The 24,801-nt window shown below is 36.6% G+C and overlaps 1 protein-coding gene across 1 annotated transcript in view; it reads right to left on the minus strand.

Moving 5' to 3' along the window:
• Fbn2 (fibrillin 2) overlaps window positions 1-24,801 on the minus strand; it is a 240,407-nt gene that overhangs the window by 95,990 nt on the left and 119,616 nt on the right. The window contains exons 9-18 of the mRNA XM_033765507.1: window positions 23,566-23,799; window positions 22,539-22,676; window positions 14,447-14,566; window positions 13,410-13,535; window positions 12,256-12,378; window positions 10,562-10,684; window positions 5,013-5,165; window positions 3,542-3,595; window positions 1,701-1,826; window positions 43-168 (exon numbers count right to left, since the gene is read on the minus strand). Of these exons, the coding sequence (XP_033621398.1) occupies window positions 43-168; window positions 1,701-1,826; window positions 3,542-3,595; window positions 5,013-5,165; window positions 10,562-10,684; window positions 12,256-12,378; window positions 13,410-13,535; window positions 14,447-14,566; window positions 22,539-22,676; window positions 23,566-23,799 (1,323 nt within the window). The remainder of the gene's footprint in view (window positions 1-42; window positions 169-1,700; window positions 1,827-3,541; window positions 3,596-5,012; window positions 5,166-10,561; window positions 10,685-12,255; window positions 12,379-13,409; window positions 13,536-14,446; window positions 14,567-22,538; window positions 22,677-23,565; window positions 23,800-24,801) is intronic.

Here is a 24,801-nt window from a genome sequence, read left to right on the forward strand (position 1 = left end):
AGGCACCTCTAGGTACTTCTGTTGCCGGGGGATAGTTCTTACCTTCGCAGGTCTCCGTCTCAGTCCGGAACACATAGCCCGGGGGACAGGTGCAGCTGTAACTTCCTGGTGTGTTTCTACACAGTCCGTTATCGCAGAGCAATCTGTTCACTAAACACTCATCTATGTCTGAAAGCAATCAAGAGAAGGCAGGAGAGCCTTACAGTCAAGTGTGTGTCACAGCAGCCAATAATATTTCATTTCACTTGTTTTTTTCCCCCCTCATCCCTCTGACTTAGTCTTTTTACCACAGCATTAGTGAAATATTTTTGGCATTTACTTGGGACATTTTTACGCTGGTGGATACTTTTAAGAGCCTTTGAAGTCCCTGGAAAATATACAGCACTTGGGATGGACTCATTATTACTTTGTTTTCCTTCACTTATTTTTTTGTCCTGCAATGGGATTATATTAGATAGGTTTTAAAGAACTGATGAAATACATTAAAAGGATGAACTAATTTGCCTATATACTTAGGTATAGTAAAAATAGCAGGTGGTACTTTTTTATAATTAAAATTATGAAGAGAATCCATTCAGTAGTAGTTAAAAGGTATTCACTAATCTTCCATTATGTTTTCACATTAGAAAAAATTGACTCTTAAAAACTTAAGGATGCATTTTGCATATTCCTTCAACAGTCATAAAAGCCTAGAAAAGATCATCTAATCTTTGAGTTTAAAGAAACTCACATTTTTACATTTATGTCTGCACTCTTATTTTTGTAAATGTATCTAATGATAGAAACAAAAACTGTAGTTTGGATAAAAAGTTTCTTAAAGTTATAATTTTAGTCTTTCAAATAACAGTTATCTCTTAGCAAGCAATATCCTGACACTGTGAAGGTATGGAAATGAGATTAGAAAAGCATTTTCTCTAATTCCACCATCACTGACATTATCTTTTACATTTTATCACATCTTTTCCATTTGGATGTTTTGCTCCAAATTTGAATCTTGAATTTTATTCTAGAAATTAAATTATATTTTAAGGATTGCTATTAAACTTCCCATAACTGTACAATGTTCGATCAAGGGACTGCATTACCATTTATTTTTACCCACTTGTTCATGCTATGGATTCAACTGTGTCCCTCACAAAAGCTATGTTGAAATCCTCACCTCCCAGTACATTGGAATGTGACCTCATTTGAAATTAGAGTTTCTATGGATGATACCAAGTTTAAACAAGATAAGTACGTGGTAATCCAACATGTTTGTTGTCCAGGTAAAGGTAAAATGTGGATGGAAAAATAAGACAGCGACACACAGAGGGAAGATAACCAGAAGACGGAGAGAGGGTGGCCCTGTGACACAGTAGTGCTCCTGCAAGCAAGGACTGCCAGGAACTGTGGGTCAGCATCAGTAACTGGAAGAGGAAAGAAAGGACGCCCCCTTCCAGCCATCAGAGAGCACAGTCTTGCTGACACGTTTACTCTTCTTAGCCTCTCCGCTTGTGTGATAATATGTTTCTGTTGTTTTAAGCCAGGGACTGGCTTAATTCTGATATGTACTTTTTTATATCAGTGTATGTATAATAAGGCAAACAAAGAAACTGTGGGATGCTTAGTGTGATCATTTATTTATGTTTTTATTTCTTTCATCCAAGGAGTTAAACTGTATGAGGGGCTTGTGTGTGTGTGTGCACGCACGTATAACTTACCAATGCAGTTTCTTCCAGAGGCATCTGGCTCATAGCCACTGTTGCAATTACAACGGTAACTGCCACGTAAGTTTTCACAAATTCCATTGGCACATATATCAGGATCCAGAGCACACTCATTGATATCTGTATTAAATGTAGAAGGTTTAATATTCAGATATTTAATTGTTTGTTGATAATCACAAGTCAAAGAAAGATCATTTGATATATGAAATTTCTAATTTTGCAAAGCTACAATTTGCCTGCTTTTCAGAAAGGAAAAGGAAATACACAAGGAGTAAATAAAATTGAGGAATATAAGATATGTCACTGTTTTTTTTTTTCTCATTGAGTTTATTGGCACTTTTTAAGTATACAGTACAGTTACATTCATCATTGGGATCTTGTACCTTTACATGACAGGTCTTGGTTCTCATTTTTTCTCCTTGTCCCTGCCCTCCCTTCACCCCCTCCTCCCCTCCCCATTGGATATGTCACTGTTAAATCAAAAGAAAAATGAAAGGAGCTGGCAGGAATTCAAATAATTAAACCATAGAGCATGTCTGTATTTATGATAAAATTAATACAGGAGATTTACAGGCTCTTGGCTCAAAATCCAAAGGAAAATTCAACTTGACAGGTATTGTAGCTGTCTAACTAAAAGAGAGACACACAAGGATGGCATATGTAATTTTATGGCTCCCAAAGGCATAGAGTATTTCTATTTCATTATCATTTTTTGCAGTTAACTAAGTAATAGGACAGAAAGTTCTTCTCATTGTTGATAAGTTAAAATGAATGAACAGAATGCTTTAAACGTGGCTGCTGCAGAACACGGTGGTTTACGCCAAGCCAGAAAGATGACTGCTACTTTCTGTCACCCTTGGGCAGGAGCAGCTGAGGACTGAGGTGCTCCAAAAAAAAAAAAAAAAAAAAAAACAAAAAAAAAAACAGCCACTTAGTAGCATTCAAAAAGCAGCAGACTCTGTTGAGGAGGTACATTCACAGGAAATTAAAACAGAAAAAGGAGAACTAAAGTCCAATTTTGTTCCCTCTATCAAATTTTCATGGTTATTGTTTGTAAGAGGCTGGAAAACTTTCTTCAACCCTAACCCTAACCCCACTAACTCTAACCCTAACCCCACTTTTAGTACGGTTGATTCATTTTTACATTAGAAAAAAAAATCCTTGTAAAAGTTTGCATCTTTAATCTGACTCCACAATATTCATGTGAGGATTCAACATAACTGTAAATGTATCTAAAATTTGAAATTTTCTCAAATAGGAAATTCACAGTATATATATATGTAAAGTTAACAAAATCTTACCTATTTAAAATACAAATGAATCTACATAAATACTGAAATAATCAGCTTTAAAGTTATAAACACATACACGATTCAAGACTCTATCCTGGAATTCTGTTAAACATCATACGTCTAAAGAAAAGGAATTACTGAATTTTACTTCTGCAGTTGGATAGAAACATTTTATTATTCTTAGTCATAAAGGATGCCCAATTATTTTAGGGCACTATATTCTGAACTTGATCATGTTAAATATTCTTTAAAGTAAGATATTATTCTAACCCTTACGGCACTATTTGATATTCTCTTAAAACTGACCAAGCGCACCCTCTTAAGCAGCCATATTCATAAAATCATGGGTGTAGTTGTTAGTGACATGTTTAATGGAGCATATTTAATGGGTAAATACTTATCCAAGATGAAAAGTGGTCATGTGGAAAATACCATCTAATAGCCTCATTTTTTTACTAGTGTGTTTCATAGTATTGTATGAAAAGCATAGCATAACAATAATGCTGTACACTCATTGTAAAACTGTGTTTTGAGTAGAATTACCTCTTCCATCCACAGTGATCCCTACTCCACTACTACAAAGGCCATGGAATTCAGCTGTATGATAAAAACAAATACAAAAATTAAAAGCTAAAGTAAATCTGATTCATACACAAATTATTTATCTAATCCCCAAAGTATCCTTTGTGCATTAGGTTTTTGTTTTTTTTTTTGAGAGAGAGGGTCTCACTGTGTAGTTGAGACTGACCTGGAATTCACTACGTAGGCCAGGCTGGTCTCGAACTCACAGCGATCCTCCTGCCTCAGCCTCCCAAGTGCTGGGATTACAGGTGTGCGCTACCACACCCAGCTTTCAGAGACTGCCTTTTAACTTTGCTCTTTTCTCTCAATAATAAAGTATAGCATAGTCAGAATGTATGTAACATATTTACTGTTTGGTATTGCTCTACCATTTTACATCTAACAATTAATCTTCCCAATCCCACACACCAGACACTGCTGTTTTATCTCTCTTATGAGAGGGAAACCTGGGCCCAGAGAGGCGTGATCTTCATCTCTTCATTATACCCAACATTCTCATTTATATCCAGATCTGCTTTGATATCTTTTTGATTAACAGGTTAGTTTTGAACTAAGTTTAGTACTTGTCATAATACATACTATTTTAGTTTAGAGCTAGTTTAGACTAAGACCTTCTTCCTTACCTTTCTTTCTTTTTGGAAAGGGTTTTAATAATTTTTCAAAAAGCTTCAAATCATTTTGCCAAGGTTTGACCAACTCATGTTAGGATTTTTAACAGAACTACAAACCATCGGCTTTGTGGGAATACTTTCTGCCCATCTCCCACATGGAAAGATGTAATTTATTTTTTTCTCAAGAACAAGTGGAATGTGCCCCCTTCTGCAAAGTCTGCTCCAGGCAACCTTCATGCTCTGATAGTTGTTTTTGTGCCAGTTAGGGCACCAGTCATACGAAACTGCAATTTATATGTTTGCCTGAAAGTATTCTCAACTATCTTCAAGTTTAAGGAAAAACAGCATGTTTATTTTGGAACCAACCTCCCACTGTATTTATGAATGAAGAGTCAGTCTTAACAAGTTATGAGTCTGGGGCTACTGACAGACCCCAGTGTGAGACAACACCACATCAGAATTTAAAAAATTAAATCAAGCTCCTAGGCATTTATGATTTCAAAGTGGTAAGTTTTAAACACAATGACATATTAAATCAATGAAATCAAGGCTAACGTATTCATATGAAAATCGGTGTAGCAGTTATAACTGTATCAGCAAATAGATTTTTCTATTTACTGTGTTCTCTCTCTACCCAAAGGGCATAGAAAAATTTAAGCCAAAGCTCCTTGTAACATCCCTCACATATCCATACAAAACTGGGTTTCCTTTCTCCAATTCACAGCAATGACACACTTCAGAGAGGATGCCCTCTCTGGCCAACTAGCCGCGGCTGCACTTCCAGACTCTTCTGCAGATGTGGAACTGGCATGTGCGACTACCTGAATTTTTAGCGGGGCAGGGCTGGCAGGGCTCCCCAAAACCATAGTCAGGGTTTGCACAGCAGCATTCGGACTTGGTCACTGCCCCGGGGAAAGGGCGCACGCACACCCCTTTTTTGATCCCACCATAGCAGGTACTGCGCATGTGAGTATCTGAAAGAGATAAAAAGACAGGGACTTGAGTGACTAACAGAGACAATGGGAACTTCAAAACTGAAGGCTATTCGACCTCAGAGGGCACTGGAGCAGACAGACGGTCCAGAGGGTACCTGCCAGTTCCTTTATTTTGCATCCTTGGTGTTAGGAGACCCACAAACTTTTGTTGAGTGAGGGAAAGACTGAAAGCCTATCAATGACTCCTTTTTCCCCCTCAGCTGTTCTAAGTACTAACACAAGTATCTATTATCCCACTGAACCAATGATATGCCCAGTTATAGCTGGCACTTTGAAGACTGGCTATTCTATATTCCATCTGGCACTTTCTGTTGCTTCTAGAAATGCAGTGAAGTTAAACCTCTTCAAGGTGACATTGCCTGGCCACAAGATTTCTTGCTTGTACCTTCTAAGAGGTCTTTGTTGTCAAACTTGAGGACACTGCTTGTAACTATGTTTTAATCTCATATGTGCAAGAAAACCAATTTTAAACCTAAAAGTTACCACTAAGTGTCCTGGTCTTGTGCTAGTTGTTTTGCAGACACGGTGTCATGGAACAATCAGGCCATCAGATCTCTAGGACAGTGGTCATTGCCCATATTTGTATATGAGGAAGAAAAGGTTCAGAGATTCAGTAAAAGCTCCAAGTCCTAGAATATCCAGCGACTGAGCTGCAATTCACCTGATCTTGTGTGGTTTCCTAAGTGCTTTCTCTCCACTGTGCTGTGCTCCACCCCAAAGAAGCATGTTCTGCTGAGTTCTCTCATGCTCAATTTTCATATGTGCCACAACTTTATGACACAGTAAATGGAGAACGAGTTCAGATCACCAGAAGGCCAGAGAAGCAGGGCAGATTTAAGCAGGATATTGACTTGGTAATCTCACAAGAGACAACCTCCATTATAAATATTTATAATTACACACAACTTGTTAGATAGAATTGTATCTGGCTGTTACACAAACTATTTCATCTGATAATTTCCATGATCTCATTAAAAGAATGAGATTGATGACTGCATTAAACTCTGAGATATGTTTGTACTTGAAGGGAAGAGGGTCCTAAGGTGTATCACATTCTTGGCCCTACTTGCAGAAGTTGACCCCTAGACCCTTTCTCCTTCTGCTGTGGCTGATGTGGTCCTGTTCACTCTGAGTTACACACCAGTGTGTAGCAAAACACAGAAGAATTTGCACAAAATGTAGCATAGTTCATGATTTCCAATACAGGCTTTATTGGTTCTTTAGATATTGCCAATTATGTTGGAAGGCATCAAAGAACGAGCGAAGTTGCTTACTTCCCTTTGTAGGTTAAGAATATATACCATATACAGTTTATAGAACAAAGCAGATAAAAAGCCCATGGAAAAAATGGAAGAATAAGACGCTTTCCATACTGATTTGTGCTACAGGTTAGCTAAGCTGTTTGGGGGACCCCACACTAGAAGTTCCACGAAAAAGAAAGGGGTATAATTCCCATGTGGGTTTTAGAACATACACTGTCCTGCCATCAGATCTACATGGGATCATCCTATGTAAATTATCTGACACTTTCCTTATTCGTAAAATAAGAGTTTATAGATAAAATGAGAGCATATTTGTTAAGTATTAAGCAGCAAAATACTAAAAAAAAAAAAAAAATTGTGGCTCTTTTTTCCTTAAGGAGAACAGCTGACCTTTCCCTGCTCAAGGACTCTAAGACTGGAATTCTAGTTTATATACTACTCAAATATAACTATGCCACTGCTGACAGAGGGTAGGACAGGCTCAGAGGCTGGGCGAGGTAGGCTAGGCTGGAACACTAATGCCAGCTGCGATATCAGAACAAGTCCCAAGGGGGATTTGATAAAAATGTTAAATTGTGTCTTTTACATATGCTATCAAATTTCTGCATGCCTTATCTTCCTTAAAAATGACATGGTTGTCTTTTAAGGATTTTTCTTGTAACAGCAGATTTTATACTTCACTGGTAAAATATGTATGAATGCACAAAGCTAATTTTGTACTGCTATTTTTAGGATTGACTTTTATTTAGTATGTATAGCAGTAACGTTGAAGACTATGCCCTCGATATGATGCCTCTATTCTAACTTAATGAAATAGTAGCAGTAAAAGATTACTTGTTGCTGTGTGTCAAATAGTGTTCACATTTCTGCATAAAGTATTTTATCTATTAATATATTTAAAATAGTATTTTATCTATTAATATATTTAATCCTTAAAGCAACTAATGAAGAGAAGAGGGACAGACATGTAATGTATCCTGCTCAAGGCCACAGAGCTAGTATGTACCAGAAGCGGGATAAAGACATTGCCCTTTTAGCTGGTAAAAATGCCAGAGTTCATAAATATGTTGAAATTTTCTTATGCTAATATAATGGGATTCTAAAAGGAGCAAATTAAAACCTTATAATGCTAAATATAAAATAACAAGATGAAGTTTGAGACTCCATTTAAAGGAAATAGACATTGGACCATTGAGGATACAGAGGAAATAGAGAAAAGAGAGGTTGGAACTTCTAACACAGAGGATACACAGAGTTTAAGAGAGTGGTGATTAAGACAGGTTGTTTTCTTGTGTGTTTTCACTGTTGTTTTTGTAAAAGTTGGGTTATGAGTTGGGTGCTTCCTTCCTTGCCTGGCACAGAGGAAAACAGTCCGTGCTGTGTTCCACTCGTGCCTGGGATCCCTAACAGGCAAGAGGGGCGGGGAGCTTCTACCACTGCAGGGGGTAGACGGGAGCACAGAAGGCGTGTGTCCTGTGGACGGGGCCGGGTTGGAAATGGGTCAGATTGAGAGGGGATCCCATGTGGAGAAGCCCTGAGACACGTGGGAGGAAGTCTGTGCGAAGCGGACCTCTAAAGGATCAGAAGTTGGCCAGGTGGGGGACACTCAGAGAAAAATGTACCTCTCCACCTCAAGAAGGGCAGCTGAGAGCCACCACGGGACAGCAGGTGGACTTATCTGTAAGACAGAACATCTTCAGGCCCTCCTCAGACATCGGCAATATAAAAGCTGCCTTGGTACTACCATCTCACCATGCCTCCACCGGGACCTTAGTGCGGATACAAATGTTCTCCCTGACAACCTGAGCTTGAAAAGGAAACTAACTTAAAACCCAGATGAGAATATTAATTTTAATTTCTGAGTTCATATTATTTTCATTACATAGATTTATCATAGAATTTGCTTGTCACCTAGAAATATTCAGTAAAGTTATAGAATGGCGTGAGTTTTCTTTCTTACTGATTAGATAGACTGTCTCTATGGAGTAAATTTAAAAGTAAAACTCAAGGGTTGGGGATTTAGCTCAGTAGTTCCATTTGCCTGCCTTGCAAGCACAAGGTCCGGAGTTCAAACCCCGGAACCAAACAATAAAAATAAATAAATAAATACATAAATACATAAATAAAACTCAAAAAGATGGGAGATAAAAAAATACAGTTGCTTTTTGTGTGCTACTTGTGAGTCCCATTTTTTCCAAAATCTTATTTAAAAAGTCATAGCTCAATTTTTCTGAAAGTAAAACTGTCTTCAAACAATGTGAGACTATAGAACTAATCTTAATAATTAGTAGTGATTTATTTCTAATTTAATAGGTCTCAAAAGTGATGCCAAAGAGAGACATGAACAGTAACATACTTCACACGTTACGGGAACAGCAACATGACATTGTACACACATAGAAAGTGGTGCTTTTATTTCAAAAATCTGAAGGTGTCACAATGATGAAAAACTGAGGAGGCCTTTCCAACAGTTTCTGATGTGTTTCTCATTTGTGGGCAATGCAATGATTTTTGTGCTTGACAGTGAATTCCTAATAACTCAATATTTTTCGCTCGCAGAGAAAATTACTTTGCCTTCCCCAATTAGCTTTGCATTCACTGTAGATTTCAACAGAATCATCTAAATGAAGGCCAACAGCAACTAAGTCCATTAAAGCCACTGAAAATATTTTAGCTTTCTAAGCAGGAAGGAGCTACATTCTTCCAACTGCTGTGTTTGAAATAGTCCCGAACAAAGTGCTGACAACCTTATTGACTAAAATAAATCTTGGAGTGGAGAGAGTAGATGAATTTGAGGGAACAGATTATTTCCATCTGCTGGTCCTCCCTTGTCTCCTCACTCTTGAAATCCAAGTGTTTTGATTCTTGTAAGTAAGAGTAAAATATTAAGTACAGCTAAAATTTTACTTTTCTCAAATATACTTTCAAGCCTATGAATATTTCTATGCTTTCCTGTACCACCTGAAATATAGAGGGTGCACAATGGCTAATTCATCCTTGAAGTCTCATGAAAGCACTTTGGAAAGAAAATCCCATTAATGTACTTTTATAATTCCCTCTGCTATCGTTATCATTCGAATACTCTGTTCGGGTTTTGAAGGGGCAGTGACGTTTCTGTTTTGCCTGTCTTGTCAAAGATGACGCCTGAGAATTCTGATTCATTTTCATGGAATCCAGGTGACAAATGTTTCCAAGAGGAATTCTGAATGGCTTGGGATATATGTTTCCCTTCATCCTCCCTCCCTTCTGCTGTAAACTATACTGTGGTGAAGAATAACTACAAACAGTTGTAGCTTTTGATGTAAGTTCAAATTCTATGGCCTAAGTTATTTACATTTCAAATTTCATTTGGGTTAAAAATAAGAGTTTACTGTTTTATTTCTGTTATTATTCACAAAAACCAAAACTCTTATATTTAGAGTCCAGTTATCCAACATTACTGAGGATGTTGGTATAAAGGCAAGTTTTTCTTTACTATTTTTTTTTTTTTAAGCAGGATTAAGGACAGAGCCTTTGCACTGAGCTACTACCAGCATTTAAAAACAATTGAGACAGGGTTTATCTAAGTTGCTAAGTGGCCCAAGCTGGGCCTAAAACTTGTCACCCTCCTCTCTCAACCTCCCAAAAGGGTTCTCCAGCATTTTTGACTTGCATCTTCTGAAGGAGGCTGTCAGGAATATTGGTAAGTTTGTTTTTAAATAAAGCTGTATGAAGATGTAATTCATACCGTATAATTCACCTACAGCCTGAAATATAACGTTCTTTGGCATATTCACAGACACACGATCTTAGAAAATTTTCATCACCTCAAAAGATCATTTGATATCACTTCTCTCCTGTCCCATTCCTATCCTCTCTGCCTTAGGCAACCACTAACATACTTCGCCTCTGTACTTTTCCTGCCCTGAACATTTCAAGTCAATGGAATCTGTATTGTTCTGTCTTTTGTGAGTGGTTTCTATCACTTGCGCAACGCTGTTAAGCCGTTTCCGTGTATTGGCACGGATTCTTTTCGTGACTGAGCATCATTGCATCACATGGTGTGGACGTAGCTCTCTCTACACTGTCAGAGATCACCCTGGCCCGTGGGGCCACAGTACGTGTTCCACTCACCAACACACACACGGCCGTCCACACCCACGGCCAGGCCCGGGGGGCAGTCACAGCGGAAGGAGCCCTCGTTGTTGACGCAGTGCCCATTCATGCAGATTCCCGGAGTCTGGCACTCGTCCACATCTGCCCAGGGTGACAGAAATCAGGCCGTTACTAAGTCACGGAATTGACTTTTTGCCATTGCTCTACAGTCTGCAACTCCATAATGTGGATGGATATATTGAGTACGGTAACTGATCTTGCGTGTAAATGCAACCCTTTGAAACATTTTCAGCAAGCTTGATTGAGTAAAAGCTGCTTGACTTTTATCATTCAGGAAAAAAAACTAACAACTTTTTCATTGTCTGATAATGAATTCATATTAGCTAAGTGAAACAAGTTCCTTTGAAAAACTAAGGTAAGCTTCTGTAATTTTTTCACGTAGAATTTTTAGCTACAGGTAAATGTGGTTTTGGCAGAAAATGGATTTTTTCATAAGAACAAAATCGACAACATCATTTGAGGCATCTCTTCCAATTTTTGGTTTACTTCAATTTATCAAATATGAGCCAATATTAAATGGCTTACCCCCAAAAAGATGCAACAAACTTCAAACTCAAAGCTGCCCCATCAGAAACACTTCAAAACTTAATTTATAAAAAGAGAATTAACATTAATTAAGAAATAATTTCCAGAAGGCAGGAAGTGTTGCAATCTAAGTTATTTTACATGTGTATTTAAGTTTCTTAAGATACGCTGGCATGAAGTCTCGTATCATTCTATAATGCTATTCACTGGAGTGCAATGCCAATCTCATATCCTGCATTAATCCAAGTAACTTTAGGATGACATTCTAGAGCCACAATATTTCCATTTAATCTTGTGGCCCCCTTCTCTGGGAGAGTCAAAAAGTTTTTTGTTACTCAGAAACATGAGAAACGTTCCTGGTTTTCTCTTCAACTACTGTCCCGAGAATTTCACTGAAACCATCAGAATTGCTCACGAATTTCATCTGTTAGTCAGATAAGTTTGTACAGTTAAGACAAAAAAGACTGAGTTAATTTTGTCTCAAAGGAGCAAACAGACAAAAATAAAGGAAAGGCTAAAATATTGCAGTGTACTAAAAAATGCCAATTGTGAGTATAAATATAAGAAAGTTTTATTTTATTTCCAATACATCTTTGCTTACTGAAGTTACCATAGAACTTGGTATTCAAAATGGTTTCATGGAATAAAAATCAATTAACAAAAATATGCAAATTATGTCCTTACTAAATCAATGTAAGGTTTTTAGATAGACCATATATGACTATAAGCGGTTTATAATTCATTTATGGAAAAGGTGTAATGAATGATAGTTGAAAATTTGGCTCTGAGCACATATTAAAATGAAAACCTTGCAAGGTTTTTTTCTTTCTCTTTTTGTATCCAGCCAAGGAATAGCGAAAAATTATTTCTACAGTGTCTCTTCCAGAGTTCCTAAAACCAATTTGTAACTCCCTTAATTTTTCCTGTATCATTATTATTTTTGTAAAGATGTTACTATTCCATAGACCACGGCATGTTTTTCTAGGAAGGTTTAGACATCTTCTTTACTGCATTAGCAAGAGGCATGAATAAATATGAAATGTACACAGAGTAATTCTTTCATGGGTCATTCATATAAAAAGATGGTCCCAACAATGGTCACTTTCTTATCTCGAAAGCATACGCACCCGTACAGTACCGCCCGTTTGAAGCCAGGATAAATCCTGGTTTGCAGATGCACTTGAAGCTGCCGTCTTCATTGATGCACATCCCGTTTAAACACATGTTGGTGGTTGTACATTCATCGTGATCTGCAGGAGAGAGTGACTCTGACCACTGGCCTTGAGGAACCGGCTTTCCTTCCGTACCCAATGTGAAGTCAAATTCCTCTACATACATGAGCCATGTGGTCGTGGATTTTCTTTTCTTTTCTTTTATAAATGTCAACGGTGTGAGAGCAAGCAGTATGGAAAATGGAAAAGGCCTTCAGTTTAAGGAACACAAGGACCAGACATTTGGCACGTGCCTATAATCTCAGCACTTGGGAGGCTGAGGCAGGAAGACGGTGAGTCTAAGAGCAGTCTGGGCTATGAGGCAAGTTCAAAGTCTGGCCTGGACAACATAGTGTGAGACTTAGTCTCAAAAAAGAAAAAAAAGAAACAACAAGAAACAAAAACCAACCAAACCAAAAGGAATGTAAGAAAAAGAATCAAATCTGCTTAGCTCCTGTTAAAAACCACATAAACTGTAACCATGAATAGTGATTTGTTTTGAGCACCAAAAAAGCTAACATGATTTCAGTGGTGTTTCTCAGAGAGAATAAATAAATATTGCAAAGGAAATGATCTGGACTTTCAATAGTAAGTGAAACATAACGCACTGCTATGTGAGTGGAATACTTCTATAGAGTGTTACTGTATACTGCCTTGCTAGATATCACCAGGACTACAGATTTATAGAATCAATTACCACATAAGCCAAATATTTCTATATTCTCCAAAATTGGGAGGGAGCTTCTCTATCTTGTCAGAGTTGAAATCCCAACATCTAAAATGCAGTAGATGCTAATGATTATTCAGACTGATGAAAATCAGCTACTACTTACAATTAAACATGTACCTTTCAGAAAATTCCCAGAAGCAATAAATTATTCCTTGTCATGACATTTCTTTAAAAAGCTCTTCCTTCATGCTGGTGTCTGCATTAATGCATTTACATTTTGTCTATCTGAAGAACTCTCACAACATATGAGGTGTAGAGGGTTTCAGGGAAACAAAATGTATGGTTCTAAATAAAAATGTATATTCTTTGAAAATCTTTTGGAAGGGGAGTATTTCCGTACCAACACAGTTTTTTCCATCAGTAGTTAATTCAAAGCCAGCATTGCAAATGCACTGGAAACTTCCATCTGTGTTCACACAGCGACCATTTTTACAAAGAACCCCATTCTGGATGCACTCGTCGATATCTAGGACAATGGAGAATCATCAGACATTGTTATTTTATAATATGCGTAGATTAAAAGCAGTAAGTGAATTTTTAAACATCCAGTTCATTTTTACACGTAATAGCCAATCTCATATTGCTGCTTCCGCGAAATTTCCACTGTTCACCAGAGTTCTTCTTGGATAGGTAGGTCTGAGCAATTTCACAGTCCATATAGTGGTTGAAGAGGGAAAGAGAAAAGGAAATGGGTTGTGCAGTGAGCCTAAGCGAAGGTCAGTACTGTGGCTGGAATTACTGGTGTAACCGTTTTTGACATAGACGTTACAGACCTTAAAAAAAGCAAAGAACAAGAGGTTGATCAAATGAAAAGTAACTCCAACGTTTCTGGATTAAGAGTCTTATGATGAAAACTACTGCAGTAAGTTGATTCAAGCAGCTACTCCTGGATGAATAGGAAATCAAAAAGAAGACAAGAAGAGTCATCTGGTAAAAGAATTCTGAAATGAATCCGCAGTGAGGTAGAGAGTCTGGACAACGGCAGTGGGTGTAGCCACGGGACCGTGAATAAAGACAATTTGGTGTTGGACTATGTGTGTGGTTCAAGGAAAAGAGTAGTTGAGAAAGACTGCAAATTTTAAACTCAGTTAATCAGAGAAGGGTAATGCTGCCCTTACTTGGAGAAAAGTGACTGTAATGAAGAAAAGATAAACTGAAGTTTTTTGAAGCCAGATGCCACACTGCCTAGGTTATGTGTGCAAACATTGTGTACATTTAAAGAGAGAACCTCTGCGAATATTACAGAATAAATGTGTAATAATGTAACAGTGTTCATTCCACACTGCACCTTATTTTAATAAATTTACTTTTAACCTCAACAATCTTGGTCATGACATTTCACGGCACATTTTCCCATGTGAAGGCAAACTGCCTTACCGATGCACGCTTGCTTGGTAGGCGTCCTCTGGAACCCAGCATGGCATTTACAGTAATAGGATCCAGGTGTGTTAACACAATCTCCATTAGTGCAGGGATTTGATGTGCATTCATCAACATCTGTGAACAGAGCAGCAAAAGAAACCATTATAGACTTCACTCCATTTGTAGAAATGTTTGTTTAAAGTACATTCAGCCCTTCCACATTTGAGAGAAGGCCAGTTACTCATAATAGTCTAAATAGCAGAGTATTTATAAATGAATGAAAATTCCTTTCTTCAAACAGAGAGGCCAGACTGAAGATTTACAAAAATAATGCCAATCGGAGAATACAAGAGAATTTACTTTACTCAAGAAATAATGATTTTTCTATTGGAATAATGCTCAATGATTAAAAAAGCATGAGCTTTGAAAAGAGACAACCTTAAGTTCCAATAAGTTATGGCACTCATGGTCCACAGATATTTGGGCAGAGTAACAGACTCAATAAGTTTAGTACCCCAAGCGTCTGCAGAATATTTAAAAGGAATATATTCATATTAGACATTGCCACTGCTATTGGTTTTAAAGAAAAGGATTGGTGGATTGTTGAATTTCTTTGTTATTATTTTTTGTGACTCATCTATCTATCTATCTATATATATATATAATTATATATTCACTGAGGTTTCATTCTATGGTAACAAATGGGGGTGTGTGAAAACAAAGCAAATTTTTTTCATCAGCTTCAGATTTCTTTAGGATTTTAAAGTTGGCACAGGGTACTTTTTATGTAAAATAAAGTTTTGTGCAAATACCAGTCATTTCTAATCTGAAATATGAGAAAGTCTTTCTGTTCGAGGCCTGCTAAGGCTTGATTAAATGCAAACCCCCTGCAGAATTCAGGGACTGCAAATGAGAGACTGAAGAGTTGGACCAGGAAAGTCTCAGAGAAAACATCTGTGCCAATGTAAGTTTAATTCATAATCTCTTAGCAATGTACACTAAATATTATTTTGAATATTGGGAAATTGTGCCCAGCTAATGAATGCACAAAGATTTACCACTGTATGTACACGTCTAAGCCATAACAAATATAATTTTAGCTAAATTTGAGAGCACAACAATAAAACCAATTCACAGGTTTACCATTTTCAGAAACAGACTAGTCCTTTCACAGATGTTCTTAAACAAAGAACTGTGCTCTATTAAATTCACCCACCTCAAAGATAAAAGCACTCAAATTGAGTGCAATTAAGCTCTCTCTGGTAAAGAAAAACAAAACAGAATCTTAGGACAAACAAAAACAAGAATAAGAGGATTAAATGTTTTTTCAATTCATCCAAAGACTTTTTCAGCCCATTAAGACTCACTTACATTTAAACTTTTTGTTGATAACATCAATTCAACTGAGCCAAAGAATTGAAGCAAAATGGGAAAAGAGAAAGTTCAGAGCATTAACAAGCATGTTAGATATAATTACTGGAGTTTTCAAACATGAAATAGCACTTTGGGTCACTGTTGACAATCACTTATACTTTCTGCAGGTACACACACCACTGAAACACAAAGACTAAAAGTGCATCAAGATGTATCCTGATAGGTGACTCAACTCAAACCTCGGTTCCATAGCAGAACACACACCAAACCCCTTCTCTTCTGGTCAACTTTCTGGGAAGCCCAGCTACTTTGCAAAAACGTTTTCTCCCCTTGAGAACTGGCTGCCCCAGTTCTGTTGTTGCTGTGACCGTTCTGCTTTTTATTTTGCCATTGCAGCTGTAATTCATTTCTGTCCCCTTAGCCCCTTGGGGACTTCACTGGGGTCCAGACCACAGAGAAGAAGTACGAGTTCACTTATTATTTCTTCACTGGAAGTGAAACTAATCACCAAAAGCTGTTAGTGGCTTAAAAATTACATATGACTCTGAGCCCCATTTGTTATTTTTTCCCTCCTCCCCCAGATTACAGTGAGATTTTAAGTTTCAGACTAATCACAAGTGATCAGTTACCTCCTGAAATATGCATTTTATGTGTTCTCTTTGAGCCTCACATTCCAGTACCCCAAGTGATCATGTTTGTTTTGTCTCATTTACAAGAACAGAAGCACTTAACTATTAGTCAATGCACTTTGACTTTTTCTGTTTTCACTGAGGACTGAATATTAATAAGCAAAATTCAGTTTTTTTTAAACTCCTTAAATACATGAAGGGATTGCAAAATGTTGATTATTCTAAAAAAACAGTGGGGTCACGGGAATATTTGCCTTTGAAAAATATTTTATATACAAATTTAGAAGAGACTTTTTAAATTTGCAAGGTCTCTAAGGTCACCTGTACACCAAGAGAAACAAATTATTTCTCACTATTCTAAAATAATGGGATTTGAACTGAGTTAAACCCATTGCTAATAACACTAGGACTTAAAGACATTAAGCGAGGCACAAAATTTCATTTTAGAGTAGAATTTTCAGGAGAAAGAGAAAAAATATAATGGGTAAATGCAGTAACGTGACAACAGAAGGCACTGAAGACCCTTCACCTTTGTATCAGTGGTTCACCAAGATGCTCTGTCAGAATGAGAAGTGTTTTATGAGGGAGAAAAGGGAGCACTTCAATGCATACATGGAATAAATGGTCTTTGGGTAATTAAAATGTAGTAAAATTTGGCCCTACATTTACTTGCTAGACTACCATGCAGTGACATCTAAATGACAAACAGGAGATTAGTAGTCAATCGATTTTCAGTTTGATAATTCTTCACGTGTATGTAAATGCAAGAGGAGACATTTTATACACCATACACTTATATTTTCTGACAGAAAAATCATTTTTAATCTATATAATGGAAGTAAATAAACCAGTGTTTCACGGGCTCCTAAAATAGCAGCACAACTCAGGTTGTCTCTCACTTAAGTGAGCAACAGCAGTATCCATGAAGCCAGGGCTGCCACACACAGCGAGGCCCCGCACAACTGAGTGTACAGATTTGGTGAATAAGGCCCCGTAAGACTGTACAGCTGTACACAGGAATCTTGAGCTAAGCCCTATATAAGCACTGTAAGCTTGCAGCCCAGGACACAGTTTAGAATGATTGATCTGTCAGTCATCATATATGGCTCACATGTTCCTTCACACTCACCGTCCACTTGGATCTTTTCTATTTAATAGGGCAAAATGATGATGCTAACTTTTCCCTGTGCTGCATCGATATTGTTTAACAGACCATCTGAACCAAAATTTGCTATTTAGCAAATTGCTGTGTTCTGATTATGTAGCATATATATGATCATTTGGTGACGCTAGAGATAAAATGGCTCAATTAAAATCATCTCCTTTTTATATACCATCAACACTTACTAAATAGCAAACTCAGTATAGATTTTTGTCCACACTGTATTTGATTTTTCTGATGCATTTAGTATCTGTCATTACTTCTGAAAATGTACCGATCAGATTTAGTGATAGAGCCCCTATAAACCTTTCTGGATTATTTTACTATCTTTCCAACCGTATTATTAAGTTGTCTTTACAGACCTTAAATGTTACTCTCCCACAGGATTTCAGCTCCAGGACTACTGGAACCTTTTTACTTTTCCTATTGTTCAGCCTGCATGACAATATTCACCCTCACTGATGCAAATGTTGTTGGCTCTAAAATCCTGAGGTGTGAATACGGCTGTTAGTATCAAACCTCTATATTGAGACACTAAATTATATAGTGTCTATAGTTAGACACTAAAGCTCAACCTGTCCAGAATAACTCATGAACTATTTTTCCCAAGTTTTACACTCTCCCACATGGTAACAACATTGTTATATATCCAATTTCGCTCAGATAGCAACTTGGGCAGGCATTCTGGTCTCCTACTCTCTAACTGCCCACAGTTAATATCATCAGTTCCCATTAAATATCTGGAGTATAGCTCCCTAAATATTTGTGGAATTATTCTGTTGTTCTGCAATCCTACATCATCACTGCAATAATTTCCTGCCTGAACTTAGAAAAACTGCCTAACTGACCTTTTTTATTTCATGTTTTTCATTGTTAAAATCTTTACACTGAAAAAATAGGAAGGATTTATGTTCCTGACCAAGGTGGATTTCCTCTTCTTTCTTAAAACACAAACAAATGATAACATTATATGAAGTTAACAGTCTTAAAGAAACTTGGTAACAAAGAGCACAGCCATCTAAAAGACGGGAACAAACATGGCAGGTACCAGGACTACTTCAGCTGTGGGTTGGACAGAGATTCCAGACATAGTGCAGGAAGAAGAAATCCACGCAGAATGTGATGATTTCCTAGGATAGCAGAAAGAGAGCTGAGTCCAAACACAAATCACTGTTGTTTAAGAAACAGCATTAGCGAGGGAGAGCCGCATAAAAAAGCTCTGAGAATGCTGTGGAGCCCTCCTCTAATTTTCAGCAGAACATGGATAAGCACTTGCATGTGAGGAAGCAACTGAAAGCCAAAGTAAGAATTATGCAAAAGCATAAGAGTGCCTGGTCTCTGCTCAGCGCAAGGAGTGTCTCTTCCATCCAGCCAGCTCTAAGACCACATGGGGTGCTCAGGACGGTGCACAGAGGGGCCACGTCTCAGGAGCAGGGAACGGTAGGCAGTGCTGTAGGGACTCCAGTGCTGTAGTCCCCCCTAAAAATCTTAAATGCAAGACTGGCAAGGACTAAACTATTTCTAAGTAACGTAATATATTCCAGAATAAAGCTCAAGAGTATTGATAGGACTACAAAGATACCGAGTATTCAGCAAAGGAAAATTTATAATAGCGTCCAATTAAATATTAATAAGCATTCAAAGATCAGGAAAAGATCTATGTCATGGAAGGAAGTCAAACAACTATGAACCACCACATGTGACACAGACGTTACAATTAGGAGAGAAATAAGGATTATAGCTGAGGCTTACACATTCAAATGCTAGCTAGATTAAAAGTACAGTACTAAAGATCCCAATTGAACTTCTAGAGATGAAATAATACATTAGATGGCATTAATGGCAGATTAGTCATGAATAAGAAAAGATATGTGGACTTGAAATCAATAATACAACAATCTAACACAAAACACGTAACGACATTGGACATATCTGAGCATAAATCAAGTCTTACTGCGTGAGAAATGAGTCAACAGATGCAAATTATGTTCTTTAATAATTTAATAATTTAATAATTTAATAAAATTTAAAAATTCACAACAGAAAGATCTCCGGAAAATCCCAAATATTTGGAAACCAAATTACAAAAATCATAATAATTCTGGTTCAAAATAATTAAAAAGGAAGTTGCAAAATATTTAAAATGAACAAAAAGGAGACAATTTATCAAAATCGGGAGGATGAAGTTAAAGAAGGACTTATGTGAAAATGTGTAGCCCTAAAAGCCAATACAGGGAAACAAAAGTCTCAAAGTAACGATCTTGGCTTTTATCTAAAGAAACAAAACAAAACAAAACAAAAAAAGAAAACTTACATCAAGTCTTTGTAAGACTGAAAATAGTAAGAATCGGAGTGTAAACCAATGAATTAGAAAATAGAAAAAGAAATGAAAATCATATTATTGAAAACAATAGCTTATCTGAGATCAGCTGTTGAACCTCTAACTAGATGGATCCAGAAAAATTAAAAAGAAAAAAACATCAATTACCACTAGCAAAGGTAGTATCAATACAAATTCCATAAAAAAGTAAGGAGATATTAGAATCAACTTTTAAAAATAAAGTGGGAGCTGGGGATTTAGCTCAGCGGTTTGGTGGCCTGCCTCGCAAGCGCAAGGACCCGAGTTCAATCCCTGGTACCAGAAAAAAAAAAAAAAGTCAACAGCTTAAGAGGAAATGGATAAATTCTTTTAAATACATAAAACTCTGAAACTCAACCCAAGTATCTCTGAATCCATTAAGAAATTGAATTTGTAGCTAAAATCTTCTCACAGATATATCTTAATGTGTCGATGGTTTCAATGATACATTCTACCAAGCCTTTAAGGCAGAAATAATACCAATTCTTGTACAAACTCAAGAAACTTGAAATGGCAAGAACATTTCCAAACTTATTTTATGAGGCCAGTGTTAATAGGAAAGCAAACCCAGACAAACATATAAGTAAAGAACCCCGTTATCCTTCATGAACACAGATGTAAAATTTCTAAAACTGTTTTAGCTAAGCAAATCCAAAAACATATAAAAAGAATAAAACATCATAATCAAGACAATGCAATGCAAGCAATTAGCCACATTACCAAACTAAAAAAGAAATCCCAATGCTTATCTCAGTAGAAACGGATAAGTTTTGGCAAAATCCAACATTTATGCAGAAAAAATTTCAACAGACTAGAAAACAGGAGAAAAGATCATGTTCAAGAAATGTATCTAATGTTAGTTATACTTAATGCTAATGAATGCTTTCTTCCTTAGATCAGAAACAAGACAAGGATAAACAATCCCAATGTCTCTATTAAATATTTTATTGGAAGTTCTAAACAGAGCATTAAGGAGAAAAACAAACAGAAGATATTCATATTTAAAAGAATATTCAAAATTATCTCAAAAGTCTATGAAATATTCTTTTTCCTTCACTACTGTATCTGTTTGAAGATAGTTATAGTCTTCAAGCAAAATGACGTATCAGAAAAGATTAAAGGCAAATACATTTGTAAGATGAGAATCCAGCTGGCTTCTATGAAGACAGACATTAAACAGATTTGCAAAAATTTAAAATATTAGCCATTCAGTTCAATTCTGTTTTGGAAAATAAAGTTTTTCATAAAAAATGTAACTTGTGTTAGCAAGCAATTAATGTAACATTATTTTTAAATGGATAAATGTTTGAAATTTTTCATCTTTGATTTCTAGTAAGTTAGTTATTGACAGACATAACTCATGAGTTTTAAGAATGTGAAAGGGTCTAAAATCAAAATCTCTCAGTATCAGATTTTTTTAAACCACTGTTGTCTTCTTTGAAGAATGGATTTTATTTTCAATTTATATTCACTGTCATATCTATTCCTTTAATCATTAATTTAAAACACTGGTCATTCGAGAGATGTAAATGAAAACAATACAGATTCCACCTCACTTCAGAAAAAATGGCTGCTATCAAGAAATCAACCAATAACAGATGCTCGTGGGGTTGTCGAGAAAAGGAACCCTTCTTTATTGTTGGTGGGAGTGCAGACTGGTGCAACCACTGTGGAAATCAATATGGAGATACCTCAAAGAACTAGGATTAGATGTCCCATTTGATCCAGCTATTCCCCTGCTGGGTATCTTTTTCCCAAAATTAAAAAAATCATGCCGCAGAAATACATGTGAACCCATGTTTATAGCTGCACAGCTTGTAACAGCTAAAACTTGGAAACAGCCCAATTGTCCATCAACTGCAGACTGGATAAAGAAGATGTGTTTTTTAAAAAATATAAAATGGAGTATTACTCAGCCATAAAGAATGAGAAACTAGAGACATTTATAGGTAAATGGATGCACATTGAGGCCATACTCCTAAGTGAAATAAATAGGATACACATATAAATATTGAATAGTTTTTCTGGTGTGTGAAACTGAAAGTGTAAATAAAGATCAAAATATATATGAAATAGGAAGAAAAGGTCCAAAGGGGAAGGGAAAGTGGGAGGGGAAAGGAATAAATATGAGAAAAGGAAAATAGGAAGCAAAGTCTTTGTAAATAAGGAGGGGTGGACGGGTTAAAGGGAGGGCAGGAGAATGGGGGAAAAAAAGAACCGAGACAAATTATATAAAGGTACAAATTCCTGATGATAAATGTCATCGTATTGTATACCTAAAATGTACCAACGAACTTAATGTATAAAAAAAAAAAAATCCCTTAAGAACGCCCAAAGGGAAAGTCAGAGAGAGAAATCGCACTTGGGACCTGAAAGGATGGGAAATTCTTGAACAGACTTAGCTCAGCATGCAGTTTAAATGTGGGGGAGATGTACGGAATAGAATGCACATAGAAGAGACAATTTGGGAGCTTTACTTCAAAAATCTTCAAAAAATCATATTCAGGCCAAAATGTTCTCACGATCTGGCTGCCATTAAAAAAAACCAAAAAACTAACATGGATTAAAGAATCACTGACTTACCTATACAGTCTCCATTGGCATCCTGCTTATAGCCCATGTTGCATTCACACCGGTAGCTAGAAACAGTGGGTGTGCAACGTCCATTTAAACAAAGGTTAGCGTGCTGCTTACAGATATCTATTGTCTGGTTCAGAATGGCTAAGAGAAAGGGAAACAGGTATTTAATCCTTGCAACATGTCCTGCTTTCCTTCAAGCTGACTTTCAAATACAGTATTTGACCGTAAATTAGTCAAGCATACATCAGAAGCCCACATTATTCTATATTTTATTAAATTTTAATTTGGGGGATCTAAAAGCAAATTCTTGAGACACATGGCTGCAACTTGTATTTGCATTTAAGTTACACATCTGGAAACTTTGCCCATAATGAGGTCTTTTTAAAATTTCAGGAATGTTCTATTATGCATCTGAGTGCTTTCCATTTCTCTTTTGTAACCCTGCTGAATATTTTGATGTAGAATATGGGCAATATGCCAAAAAAGATAAACATAACACTGTGAGACATCATTAAACAGTATTAACAAGAACAGTGCTTTACAAAGAATGAACTTAAATCTCAAGAACATGAATACCAATTCTGGACTGAAGCTATTTCTTAAGCAATTTAACAAAAAGGTAAGGAAAAGATATGAGCCCTAAAATATTTAGATAGGCACAGAACAGCCCTTGGTTTATCTCAGTTGAGAAATGGCTTTGGAAAACATTTTAAGGAGTGCATCAATAGGGTATCTGCAATAAGCCAAGAAAAATACAATGAAACCCAAACACATGCTTTTTGGTGGTGGCATCTGGATCAAAGTATTACCAGGCTACTCTCATTTATATTTTCAAAGAGTCCAGACTTTGAATTAGGTTCTCTCTCTCTATCCCTGCCTCCCTCCTCCCTCTTTTCTCCCCCCGCACCTTTTACAAATAAAAAATATATATTAGATCTTAGAATAATATCACTTGAAGCAAATAATTAATAATAATAATAATAACAATGATAATAAACCTAAGGAATGCACAGGAAATGTGACCACTTACTAAGTCCGGTGATGATGGGTCCCTGTCCTCCGGCTCCAACACCAGCTCCCCCGACACCTGGAGAAAAGCCATTGCCTCCGGGGATGGGAAGGAAACCTGTTCCTCCTGGGCCATAGCCATTGCCATTGCCATTTGGGACAAAGCCATTCCCCCCAGTGCCTCCAGGTCTGGAGCCTGCGCTCCCCGGAACCCCTCCCATCGGAAGTCCCTCCATGCAGAGTCTGCGATATTCCTCTGGAAGAAAAGAAAGTTTCGTTAAACACAAAGGAATGTCTTTCGGTATAATAAAAGCAATTTATACATCATTTTAATTTGCCAATTCTACACAAACAAGCAAGCTATTATCCTTTTTTTTTTTTTTTGCTATGCTGGGGCCTCGCACATCTAAGGCAAGTGCTTCACCACGGAGCTCTCACACAGATTATTACACTGATGAATGTTTTCAGTGATGGCGTAGCAGGGGAAAGGTGTAGGTGTTTGTTTCACAAAATATTTAAAACCTATATGCCACATCATTTTCACTGAGATGCATAAACAATGATTTATATGAAAATTTTAATTTTATCCACTAGTTAAAACATAAAAGTCCAGATGTAAGCATCAATGCAAATATTTACTTGCACAGGTAAAAATGAAAGCTTTATTAACATGTTCTCTTTTTCTTTTAACTTGAATCTTTGTCAGTATTACACCTACACATTTCCCTGTTTCTTTTCTTTCAGGGATATGTTTTAATATGGCTCCAAACTAACATTTTTCTTAGGAATATGGATTTTAATAGCAGGCAATATCTGGCAAGTTTTAATATCTCTTTTGTTTTACAAGTATCAAACTTGAGGGAAGATAAGCAAGAATATAGCAACTGACTTATTTCCTTAACTATTCATAGAAATAGAGCACTCTATCAGAAGAAATAAAAATCATTAATTATACATTACTGTTGGAACTAGAAGATCCCAAAACTATTTACTACATATTAACTTTGCTTCATATTTTTAACTAATTGATTTTGATGTTTTACACCTTAGTGATTTTAAAAGAATAAAGGATGTATCTTGATTTTTTTTCCTCCATAACAGTATACAAGTATATATCATTGTCAGTACTTTTCAAAAAGCTTAATTACTTTTAATGATTTTGTAATCAATATGAAAAAGAATATATCAATATACTCTTATGTGATAAACAGTAATTGCACTTTACTATTCATGTTACATTTAACAAAAGGAACTACTT

This window comes from Fukomys damarensis, unplaced genomic scaffold (genome assembly GCF_012274545.1).
Source record: "Fukomys damarensis isolate Sample0158 unplaced genomic scaffold, DMR_v1.0_HiC HiC_scaffold_3, whole genome shotgun sequence".
Classification (NCBI taxonomy): domain Eukaryota; kingdom Metazoa; phylum Chordata; class Mammalia; order Rodentia; family Bathyergidae; genus Fukomys; species Fukomys damarensis.